This window comes from Pleurodeles waltl, chromosome 6 (genome assembly GCF_031143425.1).
Source record: "Pleurodeles waltl isolate 20211129_DDA chromosome 6, aPleWal1.hap1.20221129, whole genome shotgun sequence".
NCBI classification, from domain to species: Eukaryota; Metazoa; Chordata; class Amphibia; order Caudata; family Salamandridae; genus Pleurodeles; species Pleurodeles waltl.
This window is the reverse complement of record NC_090445.1, coordinates 1101326325-1101339183: the sequence shown is the minus strand read 5'-3', so window position 1 is coordinate 1101339183 and position 12859 is coordinate 1101326325. Positions and strand designations below refer to the sequence as shown.

At 39.8% G+C, this 12859-nt stretch overlaps 1 protein-coding gene across 1 annotated transcript in view; it reads right to left on the bottom strand.

The window, feature by feature from the left end:
* Positions 1-2118: 2118 nt before the first annotated feature.
* LOC138300610 (mannose-binding protein-like) overlaps positions 2119-12859 on the bottom strand; it is a 64154-nt gene continuing 53413 nt past the window's right edge. Inside the window, exon 5 of the mRNA XM_069240205.1 lies at positions 2119-5146. Coding sequence (XP_069096306.1) covers positions 4770-5146 — 377 coding nt within the window. The 3' untranslated portion in view covers positions 2119-4769. The remainder of the gene's footprint in view (positions 5147-12859) is intronic.

Here is a 12859-nt window from a genome sequence, read left to right as displayed (position 1 = left end):
TTTAGCATCTATGTTCAGAATGTTTTCCAATATCTGTATATATACTCTATCCCTACGTAGACTGGATTGAGTAGGAACAAAAATTCAGTGCTTCATTCTTGACATATTTTAATTTGTCCTGAAACATTCCGTGGCTACCTTTGTCGAGGCACCCGAGAAAATTGCAGTTCTGGTGCCCCTTAGGGACAAACATGATATGCCCGAGACAAGGAAACATTGATAATGATGTAAATGACTATTGATAATGGATGGCTTGCCCATGTTTTTGTCCAATGCAATTATTTTTAGAGCCTGTGAAAGAATTATTTGGAATGTTTTTGGTGCTCCCATTTATCAAAAAACAAGGTCAATTTAGAGAACATTTAATAAAATATGAGGCCCACTTGTCTTTTCTTTAATCACTGTAAGACAACGGCTTACCGGTGCCAGTTCGGGTTTTTATGCCTGCAGTGCTTTTGAAGAAATACTGGAGATGCATTCTATCTCATTTTATGAAATTTGTACCTTTACTGGTTTCTTGTAAAGAGGGTACAAAGCATAACGCATGCGGGACCAAATGGAGAATTCAGTAAAGACAATCTGTACCTTAATTTTTCTCTTGCTCTACCCTGTAAAAATATAATTTATGCTGCAGCCTTTCTTTAAAGCTATGTATAGCACAGGAAAGAAAAACGTTGTAACAAACAAAGCAGGTCTTTGTACAGATAAGCACTTTTTTCTAGTGTTAAAAGGGGTTTTATCTGTTGTTCTGAATATAGGGAGGGACAGGAAGTACAAAAAAGTAATTGTAATTTTTTTAAATCCAGATTTCAGATTAAAAATGAATACAAAAAAGTAAAATGAAATGAGAAGGTCTGCACCTGTTTATATTATTATTTGCAAGGAAGATTATGCCCTCAGTCATCTTTGCTGAAAGGCACCATGCAACTCTGTTCGAAAATACCTTTAAATATTTAAAGTGGGAAAAAGACAGACTGTCAGCCTTGCTTTAAGTTGCCTTCGGTGATTTCCAATCACATGCACCAGTTAGAACACCTAGGGCCAGATGTACTAACATTAGCAATTGTGATTCCTAAATTGTGATTCTTAGTAAATGGCAATTTAAAGATCACAATTACTAATGCACTAAAGAATATTTGTTTAAAAATAGCAATTCGTAGTGGGATTGCAAATCAACCTACCTCGTGAATATTAATGGGGTAGGTCACAATTTGCGACCCACTTGGAATCACAGAACTCAGAGCAATGGTGGCATTCTGGGGAGAGCAGATCACAATGTTTGGGTCTGCTCTTAATAAAGCAAACTTTATTTTAGCTGCAGCCCGTTAACCACAGCTTTTGAGGTGTTAGCAATTGTTTCGCAGTTGGAAAGAGATGCCCTAAACAAGCCCCTTCCAAATACAAGATCACAATCCTAAATTGCAATTCAGTAACAAGTTACAGAGTTGCAATTTAACTTTCATATATGAAAAAAACGTTTTTGTAGTCATCGATTTCAACCTCAAAAAAGCTTTGTACATGTGGCCTATAGGTGTTAAACAACAAGAGTGAAGACGAAGGGAGGAAGCCCTCTATTAGGCCTAATGGAATCCTAAGCCTGGAAAATTTGCATGACTCCATTTTAATTTGTTGGCTTGGTGTTTGCAGGGGATAGGGTTAATCTAAGAAGCCACCCAGTGTTCTAACTTTTCAACTATCAGTTGAGTCAAAAACTTTATAGAAATAATGGGGATGGAAAACTGTCTGGTCTCTCCGCCCATTAGTATAGCATTCCACTCCTAAATAGAAATCTAACTTAAACAATGTAGTTTGATTTGCCCTAAAACACACAACAGAACATTCAACAGTGGAAGCTTATTGGGATGCTTTAAGTGTGATCAAGCATGCAAACAGCATTTGTGCAGACCTCTTTTTCTGTAGGTTAGAACATTAAAGGAGGTCTATTGATTTTACCAATGTTTGTTAACATTTTCACTACTTCTCATCTTAAAAGTATGTTGGATCTATGATCTGCAGGTTACAAAACACAGGCTTCTGGATAATGAAGTTCATTCACTCTTGCGTCATTGTGTGAAACAATACCAGTGAAAGACAAACATTTTTTTTTTTTTGGTACACTTTAATCGACTCAACTAATATTTCAATTACGCCAACTGTATAAATGACATTACAAAAATATTTTTATTGATTGCTTACAAGAGCCATTAGTGATATAACGTATGCATGTGTTCTAATGTGTTTAAAGAAGCAGATTGATGTTAAAATGTCTCATCAGTTCAAACAAATAATTGTTGCAACCCAGGGGTCAACTCCAAAACTGTATTAGCATTTTGATTACATTCCTGAAACTTCACAAATCATTAATTGATGTACGGATCAACATGTTTAATTAAAATATTCAAAGTGATTGTAATTTGAGGCACACAGTTCAAAGCCCCCACTAACTTCCTTGTTTCTCATTTTCTCTCCATTCTGTTTTATATTCTATTTTCTATTTTTTGTAAGTGATTGTTTAAAATTGCAACAATACTATATTGCAAAGGCATGCCATTTCTGTTCATGTATTCATAGGAAAACAGAGGTTACAATCCACTTTAGACTATTTTTAGACTATTTACGATAAGTGCGTCCTTGCATTGTGTCAACATTTATGTAGAATTTGTATGCCCTAGTGATTATAAAGTTACAAAAAATTACAAATGCAGTTCTTCTGCCTCAGATAGCTCTGGCGCATTTCACCAGGGTGAAACGAGCTGATAAACAGGCCTTAAGATACAATAAAGGAACCATTGTACTGTAATTACTCAGTTTGGGAAACCCTTCATTTTTGATGGAAGTTTGTTTTTGGCTAAGGCAGGATTACATGTTTGTTTTGTTCTTCACATTTCAACTATCTTAAAACCACACTTGGAAACAGAAATCTCTATCTTTTTGGTTTGAAAATCACACTTTTGTGGTTCTCAAATGAGGACAATATGCCCTTGAAAAAAGTAAACTATGTGGTCATATCGGAAACTTTGGTGCAGGCTGGATGTATGGACCGATGGCTGTACAAAACCTTTTCACTGTATTGCACCAATGATCTAGATTGGACTAGTAATTCGGATCACACAAAAAAACCTGAGGGTAGAGAACAGTTGACTGCTTTTAGAGCTGAATGAGTAGTGCGATCCTTGGCTCAGCCCTACTTCAAAACAGCCATGAGTGAGCAGCACACGATTGTCTTAAAAATACCTGCACGATGTGCTTCACCAGACAATGATCTTGTATTGAGTTATTTGAGCAGGTTCTCTTTCACAACACCTGTAAAAGTCAATATATGTGGAAAATAATGTGGTAACATTTCATGTGTGAGACATTTATTCAAAATTAATTATTTGGGAAATGTAACCCCCCCAATGCAGACATATATCTACTAGTGGGTTCATTCAACCCTCATCTACAGAACTGTCACATTAAACCGTACTCCCATGGAGCCTTTTTCCACCCGGCAAAATTAGTTGCATTGATGGACCTGTAGTTGTTGCCTGTGCTGCCATAAAACACTTGTGTACCTTATGATAAATATCCCATAAATGCGTGGTTTTGTAGGGGCAGTAGAACATTTCACTAGATAAATTGTTCGTAATTATAGTTATCACATTTTCCTGTAATAGAAACTCGGGTCAGAAGGAGATTCTTAGGTTTTACAATGTGTATAATGCTTACGTTCTAGGTGAATATATTGAGAGATAGCTAAAATTAGAATGCCATACCTAATAATATGTGGTGATGCTATTTTAGAACTTATCATCTTAAATAATCTAAAGTCCATATGGTCTCTGAAGGGTATTCTCAAACCTACTCCTGACCGAGTGCTGAGACTGGAGACTGGACTCTGAATTTGGAGGCCGATGACCGGATTGTTCTAGTAATATAAAATGTTTGAATAATCAGCGTTGCATAACAAATATTTTTGAAGAAATGGAAACTGAGAACTCTGTTTACAAGTACTCAAGATCATGACTAAACCCAGGTAATCTTTAGTAATACCCTCAATAGTATCGATCTAGTTCAAATGCATTTTATCTATTCACAGGTAAAGAACTCTGAATAATTTACTGGACATGGGAGATGCCTGATCTATACTTATACATCAGTATAAAAGATCCCCTTTGATATGAAGTTATGGGGCGGCTACAAATGTACTATTGAGTGCTACTCACGGGACCATAATTATGCATTTGTTCAATATTTGAAACTTGCACTGAACAAAAAATGAAAAGCGGCTTATCCTCTGATCCATCCTATGGCTCTATTTATAAACGATCCATGAATATTCTAGGAAACCTATGAGAGTTCTAGATTTCCCATAGTACTTTAATGCACACATTTTAAGAGTGTGACTTTCATGCATCTAAGTGCTACTTAAGTTCAGTTTTTGATCACTAGGAATTAAGTCCATGATGAATCTTGGTATAAAAAAAAAACATTTTGTACTTTACTAAAGGGAATGATGATTTTTAGTGGACAGTCTGAAATTTGTAAACAAAAATGGATATGCATTTTTAGCTATGGCATGTTTTTAATTTTTAATTCCAGAAGCTGGCAAACCTATACTACTGCTGTTAGTAGTATTGTAGCAGCAGGTACGGATAACCTTCCACATTGTTTAACCTTCAAAATGTTAATTATGTAAAGTTTGAATGCGAGTAAAATGAACATTTGAAAGCTTTATAAATGAGTACATTTTTTTTGTTGCAGAAATGGACTACAGAAAGACACGGACTTTAAAATTCACAAATAACGAGTCTCTTATCCCCACACGACCTGTCATTCCATTTGCCGCTGCTGGGCATCTCCACACAGTCTTCAATCCCTTTTTCATTATTTGGCTCCTTTGAAGCCCAGTTGGAATAGCCGATTTCCTCTCCACTGGGGTATCTGAAATCGCCTTCTGTGCGGAGGTCATTTATTCCTAGAAAAGCTACTTTCTCTGTTTGGACAATTATTTCCTTGATGGCATTATTCTCTGCAGCATTCCGGGGTGAGGCGATGGAACCTCCCGCATTTGCACATATCACTTTTGCTGCCTCATAGTTGAGTTCACGATGATGGGTCACAAATAACTTTTCACCTACACTCCTTCCATTCTGTAACAGGATGGCTGAAGGAAAGAAGTGAGACAGGCATTACTCATCGTAAGAAAGACAATAAGGGCCATTTAAGGTTTGGTCGTTTGTATACCAAACCTTTGGGGCATCAGGGGGACCCCCTCTGCTGCTCCACTGGCAGCCCACCCGTCAAATCCAGTTTTGCTGCTGGTGTGGCCCAAGCAATTTCAGGGCAATTGCTCAGTTCCACCTGGCTAGCTGTGTTATGTCGACATGACAGACGTTTGATTTGTTTTTCTAAAAGGCAAACCCACAAAGTGATACAACCATGAAATACAGAAACACCATCAATCCCTAAAATGACACAAGTGGTCAAATTAGCAAAGGCAATACATACTAATGGATCAGGAGTGCTGTAACAATAAGTGATATCATAGTACTCCTACACCCAAAGAGCTCCCAAATGACGATACATCGGTTGGTGAAACTTGCCCGGGTTTGTGGTATTTGGCATGAAGCTTGCCCTGTCTTTTAATCCTCTTCAGGATTTGCAGTTTCCTTACCCCAATATTAGCATTTGTTGTCCTTTGTACCTGTCTCAGAAACAAAGACCCTAGCCTCCATTTATCATGTAGAGCCACACAATTTAGACTCCATCCTTTACATATAATCATTGTGCAATTTCACATTTATTTTTGACAAGATCTTAATTGAGTGGCTTAAATAATATTCAAGTGTGTGAGCATTTAAAAGCCTTCATGAAAAGTACCTATTGAGAAACTGAAACTTTAGAAACGTGCTCATTAATGTTCATTTACCTTGCTTCAATGCATTCATTATTCATATTTACATTTTATGTTCTATTTGCAGAAGTAACATGCATTTCTTTTGTTCATGATCTGCATTTATTTTGAAGATTTTATGTGTGCATGTATAATCATATATTTGAAATGCATAATAAATAATAGTTAAAGTTAGCCTGACTAAAGGCCATCATTTTGAAACGCATTTTGCTTGGTTAGCATGTTCTTTCTTTTACAGGTGCATTCTCATGATTTCATTAACCAGACAAAGGGGTATTATTGCATGTATTAGTTCATTGATGGTAAGGCCTGAAAAGAGAAATTTTCACAAGAAATGTGAGAACCATATGAGCAGATGAAACATCCTATTCATCCTGAATAAGGAACAGGAATTTTCAAGGTTGCAGTAACTGTCTACGTTCTGTGGGATGGGAAATTCAGGTGGTGTTGGAAATGCATGACACTGGAAGTGAAATGTTTGGTTACTGGTAGGGTGGGAAGAGATATGATTGTTGTTGAAGTCTTATTGGTTTTGGCTAATGGTCACTCTGTCAGAAGTCAGAGCAGATTCCCTTTGACTTTGAGGGGTGCAGAACTCTCTGCTTCCTTTTTTCTTGCAAGTGTGAAGCTTCATGCTAAACACTTAGGCCCATATTTATATTTTTTTAGCTCCACATTTGCGCCAATTTTGGACGCAAAAGCGTCTCAAACTTACAAAATACAACTGTAAGTTTGCACAGTTTTTGCATCAAAAAGCGGTGCAAATACAGGGCTGAAATGTATGAATATGGGCCTTAATCCAATTGTAGAAGACTTCTACTGCGGTCTTCACTACGCTGACACCTCTCATTTCCGAAATTCCTTGAGACCCCACTCTATAAACCATCTTTATTGCAAAATTAGAACCTTGATTAGATGACTTTAGAACTTATTTGTGTTTGGGGAGAAAATCAGAGTTTCTATAAGGAACACTCATTTCCAATTCTCAGTTTCTCTATTGCTGTGGCTGTGATTATTTTGTATTGTATCCTACTGAGACTGAACCTTTTGCAATAGTTCAGTTTGCCAGCTGCAATCTTGAATCTTTTTGTTATTTTCCTGACATGCATATATACTAGACTGATTATTAATTGGTAGTAAAATTACTTAACTTCAACCTCTGATTCCTGGTCCTTATTGTGTGGCCAAATGGGCTTTACAAAAATTAAATTGTTTTATTATTGCTAACTCCCTTGGTGTCTCCATCAACTTAAAAAGATTAATCAGATGAGAGATTGTAAATCACGCACCTGCACGCTCTCTGGTGTCCGTGCACAGTGAATAACTTTTTTTTATTTAAACCATGCGGGACCCTTTTATGGTCTTTCTTTTATGGTCTGGATGGGGGTGGAGGTGAAGGTGTGCTCACTCTGCTTCCTTTTGTGGCCAATGTATTTTTGTGGCTAGGCACTACGCCCATTCTTCCAAAGCCCCCCAACCCACACCATGGAAGACCTTAAGCCATGAACGGCATGGGTTGCTTGCAGGGATTGGTCTGCAAAAAGGTCCTGTACCTAATCTGCAGTGGCTGCCCAGCCCATACTGTGCGGGAAGGACTCCTACCTTCCCAGCTAAGCCAGACAGTTATTTTAGTGTGTTTGGCACTGTTTCAGTGTTTTTTACAATGACTGCAAATTCCATGTCAGAAATAACTTGCGTCAGGAGCAAAATGGCAGTTAAATCTAGCACCTTACCGAAGTTCTCAAAGCAACTTTGACATATGACTATGTGAGTTGGCCAATCCAATATGGCACTTTTTTAAAGAGTAGCTTTTGATTTTTGTGACACATAGTTCCCTCCACTGATGCCCTGTGGTTGGCCACATTTAGGGCTGGCCACCCATACCATGTCACTTTTTTGCAGTTGTAAAATAGTGACTTGCCAGTTTCAAAATTTTCAGCCCTAATGCAGCTAATGACATTGTCTTAACGTTTTAAAATTTGATCCACAAGATTGATTACCAAGTTAAAATGGCAGAATTAAACAAAAGTGTAAACCATTTAAAGTGAGCACTGTATGTTTTTTTACCATTAAAATCTAAAAAAAAATGTAATGGTCAGACACCAAGCGAAAAAAGCACACTTTCTGCAAAAACTTAAACTTTCAAGCTAAATATGGTGCAAATTATTTTAGCCATTTCAGACTATGGGAGCTAAAATGGGAAATCATACCTGTGTTCTGAAAATAATTTAAAGAAATATATAGAATGGCAAAGGGAGTCCTCCCTGACTTCCAGGGGCATCTGGTTAGCCACAAAATGGACATGTTGTGGCAGCCATAATAGGACTTTGGGACAAGTTACCATTTGAAATGCATTGTAGAGAAAGCCTGTTTTTGACGCTCTCGAAAAGGAGCACATATAAAGAGTTATAACAGCTTTTAGTCACAATATAAATCACTTGTTGGTGGTATAATACTAATTTTAGGGGTTGTGATGGTGCTCCAAAACCAAACATGAGTGATTTTTTTTCCCTAATTCACACTATCTTTATCTGCCAAGTCTGACACACTAAGTAAAACATACTACCAAAAGCAGCAGTGTTTGTTGAATTTGCAGTGGTCTAATGCATCCTTCCACAGTATTCTGATGTACAACTAGAGTGCTAAAGTTCTTGTCAATGACAAAATAGTGACACACCTGAGTCCATCTCGATTGAATCAAAGCTGCAAAACTTAAAACATTTCCTGTAATGAAATGTGGGGGTTTGTTTTGTCATAGAATTGAGTGCTACAGGAAACATTTTTGTGAGTTTTCAAATATCCATTTCCGTAAAAGATTCTGACATGCAGACCGAAACATATACTTTCAACACCAGCAGCAGCCTGCCAACTAACTTCCTGGTGCTCAAGTGCAGTTTTACCACAGTGTACTAATGAGCAACTAGAGTGCTAACATTCTTTATTTATGGCAAACGTGTGGCATTCCTAAATGCCATCTTGAAGAAATCAAAGATGTAAGGCTAAAAGCAGTTTTTACAGAGGACATAGCAGTAAATGTAGAAATGAGGAAGCTTGATGATAAAGAAGCAAACCGCTCAAGTAACTCGTGGAACAAAGACTCAAGCGATGAACTGGAGAAAAACATATAATGGCAAGTAGTTTGAAAGGCTTTTGTCACTATTGAAACCCAGTAAATATGTCCTCATTTTAGCTTTCTAGAGCACTATCCATAATTTCTATGAGACAAAAAGGTATGATATTAATTTCTAAAGGAAATGCTTTTGGTTTCACAATTTTTGATTCCAATAAAATGACTTCAGATTTGCTTCATTTTTAGTATAAATTCAGAATGTTAGTGCTCTAGTTGCTCATTAGAACACTGTGGGGAGGGAGGGATTGGGGGATCAACTCAGACAACAGAGGGCAAGTGAGAGAGGGCAGGGATAGAAGCTGCAAACTGACAATGAGGGGGCAGGCAGATGGGACAGTGGCAGCACCGCAGACAATGCAAGGCAGTTGGGAGGGGCAGGTGCAGAACAATAGACCATGGATGGCAGGGCAAAGTGGGAAGCGGCCTACAGGCAAGAGTGTCTGGGGCAGCACTATCACCTATGTGGGGCAAAATGAATGGGGTAATGGCATGAACGTGTACAATTCAGAGCAGGAGGTAGGAGATGGGCAACAAGCTGACCACATAGGATAGGTGGCACCGGTAGTGGCAGCACAATAAACTATATAAGACAGGTGGGCGTGCAGTGGCAGCACAATGGACCATGGAGGGCAAGAGGTAGGGGACAAGGGCATGCACACATACAATGGAGGGCACCATGAGGGAGGCAGTAGCAGCAAGCTGACCATGCAGGCAGGTAGGATGGGCAGTGGTAGCCCAACGGACCATTGAGAGCCGTAGGGAGCAGCATGCCCATGGCCATGTAGGGGAGTGGCAAAGGAATAAGGACACTGACTTGGACAACAGAGGGCAGGGGGAGAGGCTAAGGGACTATGGATGTCAAGTCGCCAAAATGCCGGGGTATCGGAAAGTAACATCAGATGCACTTTGACCTTCCCTTTCACTCACGCATGCACATGCTTACACATGCACACACAATCACATACACATACTCTCTCTCACATAAACACACTCTCACTGGCAAGAACCCATACACATACATTTAAAAGCAATTTTCACTTACCTTAGAAACTAGGGAATGTCATATTCCAGCTAATTCTACTTCATGTTTTTGCTACAGTAAGAAGGAATAATGTAATAATATTCACTATTAGCATAATAAGAAAATTACCGGAAAAGGAGATTGGAGCACCAACCAAGCTGCTCCTGTGTTCCTGGCACCGATTTTGCCACCTCTGTGGCAAGGGGTTGCAAAGGCAGTGCCAGAGTTCAGAAAGAGCAAGTCAGGGGTCACAGCTGAGACCCATGGTGACCCCTAAATGACATCCATGTAAAGAGCTGTGGCAGGGACAACAAGCTGACTACACAGGACAGAATGAAGATGGAGTGTAGAGCAACAGAATATGGAGTCCTGGGGGAAAGGGGCTGGGCATGCATAGGGACAATGAATGGCAGGCGTCACGGAGACAAGGGCAGCAAGCAGACCATGCAGGGCAGGCAGGAGTGGCAGTTTCAGCACAACGGATCATGGAGGGCAGGAGGGAGAGGGCAGGAGCCTGCATGTGAAGGAAACTGGGGAGGGGCCAGAGCAGCAAGTTCATAATGGAGGCCAGATGGGAGTGGCAGTGGAAGCAGTATGCACCATGGAAGGTGAGAGTGAGGGGACAGACAAACACACATTGACAATAGAGGGAATGTGGTTGGGGTTGTGAGTAGCAAACCGACAAGCAGGGCTGGTGGGGCAGCCAGTATCAGTGCAATAGACTGGCTGGCAGGAGGGTTAGAGATAGCACAATTGACCATGGTGGGCAAGAAGAGAGGGAGTGTGGCTTGCACAAAGGACAACAGAAGGGAAGATGTAGGGAATGGAATCAGACACCATAGGACAGGAGAAAAAGAGAGAATGGGGTCACAAGCTGAGTATGTAGAGTGGGCAAGAGTGGCAATGGTAGAATAACAGACCATGGAGGGAAGGCGGGAGGGAATATGGGCACGGACTCAGATGATGAATGGGAGGGTGCATGGAGAAGGGCCAGTGGCAGCAAATGACCATTTTGGGCAGGTGAGAAGGGCAGTGGCAGCTCAGTGGACCATGGAGAGCAAGAGAGAGGCACAGGAGGAAAACAAGCTATTCAAGTATGGTAAAGAAGAGGGCCTTGACAGAAAATGCAGGAGCGAGGGAGCTAGGGCAGCAAGTAACACATAAAGGGAAGGTGTAGGGGAAGTGGAGCTCAAAAAACCACTCAGGCCTGGAAGCGAGAGTGGGGACATATAGAGTGAGACAACAGAGGGCATGCAATAAGGGGGCGACAAGATGACTAAGGAAGATAGGCCTGCATGAGCTGAGACAGCACAAAAGACCATGGAGGGCATGTATAGTTAGGTGTTTAAATAAGTTAAAAACTAAGGGGTATAGTTAGGTGTTCAAGTAAGTTAAAAACTAAGGGGCAGATTTAAGAGCCCTTTGTGTCTCCTGATGCCGCATTTGCACCATTTTTTATGCTATCAAGGCCAAAATCACTGCACCAAATTTACAAAGTAACGCAATGAATGCATTGCACCACTTTGTAACCCTTTGCGCTACATTATGCCTGCGCCACACATAATGTATGCAAAGGGGGTGTTCCCCCATTATGGGGGTCAAAAAAATGGCGCTATTGCGTCAATTTTTTGGGCACTTTTAACCCCTGCTAAGAGCAGGCGTTAAAAGGAGGCACACCATTGTTTACAATGGGCTTTGCAAGATTAGCGTCAACATTTTTGACGCTATGACTGCAAAGCTCTGAACTAGCATCAAAAATGTTGACTCTAGTTCCACTAAGTACATCCATGGTGTGCCGTATTTTATATATGGTGCACACATGGTGGCGTTAGGAGGAGCACTAAGGGGCGAAAGAAAATCGGTGCTGCTCTGGGTGCAATGACACTTTTCTTTAATCAGGCCCTAAGGGCCTGATTTAGATTTCAGAGACGGATTACATCCGTCACAATGGTGGCAGTTGTGACGGAGTATCCATCTGCTGAAATCTAAATCAGGCCCATATTCTGAACTGCTTGATCATTTTAGAAAATAAAATAAGTAGTAAAGGGCATGTGTTGTGCTCCAAAGCCCTTTGTAGGTGAAGCTGATTCCTGGTTTAATTTGACTATTTAAGTCTTCAACCAATAAAACAACTGTGCTACAGCATTTAATTATATTTTCCAAGTAGAGGTGTAAATAATTTAAAATCAGGATACTAACATGCCTAACCTATGTGTTGGTTGGTGTTATATCTGTAACAGCAGTGGCCTGGGATCTAAAAGCAGCACTGGAAAATGTGTTTATACCAGTCCCACACTGCACAGAGTGAGAAAAGTGAGTCTGAGTTTGTCCAGGAGTATTTGGTAGTGCATGTTATAAACCTATCTTTAAGATAATTGTTGATGGTCCCACACGGCTGTAGTCCTAGATCGGTAGCAGTTGATCTCTCGAACCAGCCCAACTAAAGGTAGGCCTCTGGTGTTCAGTCTTCTGGGGGGTTTCACTATTGCCAATAGTGCCAATCCAATGCTTATCTGTAAAACTTCAAGCTATGGCATGAAAATCTCAATTGGCATGCTGAAGTGTAACTATTTTACTGTTTGAATATAACCAGATGTATTTCAGTTTGAAAAAAAACAACTTCTCTGAAGATTTTAATGTGCAAAGTCTGAAGGCAGCTTTAAGTTGAATGGGGTGTGTGTTTAAATAAAACTGTATACATTTTGACAAAGCTTGTAATAAAGCATGCGGTTTGCGCATGTGTGATTTCATATCTAGGAATTAATCACAAAAAGCATTTGAAGATTGCACACCTACATTTTGCTTTTAGTAT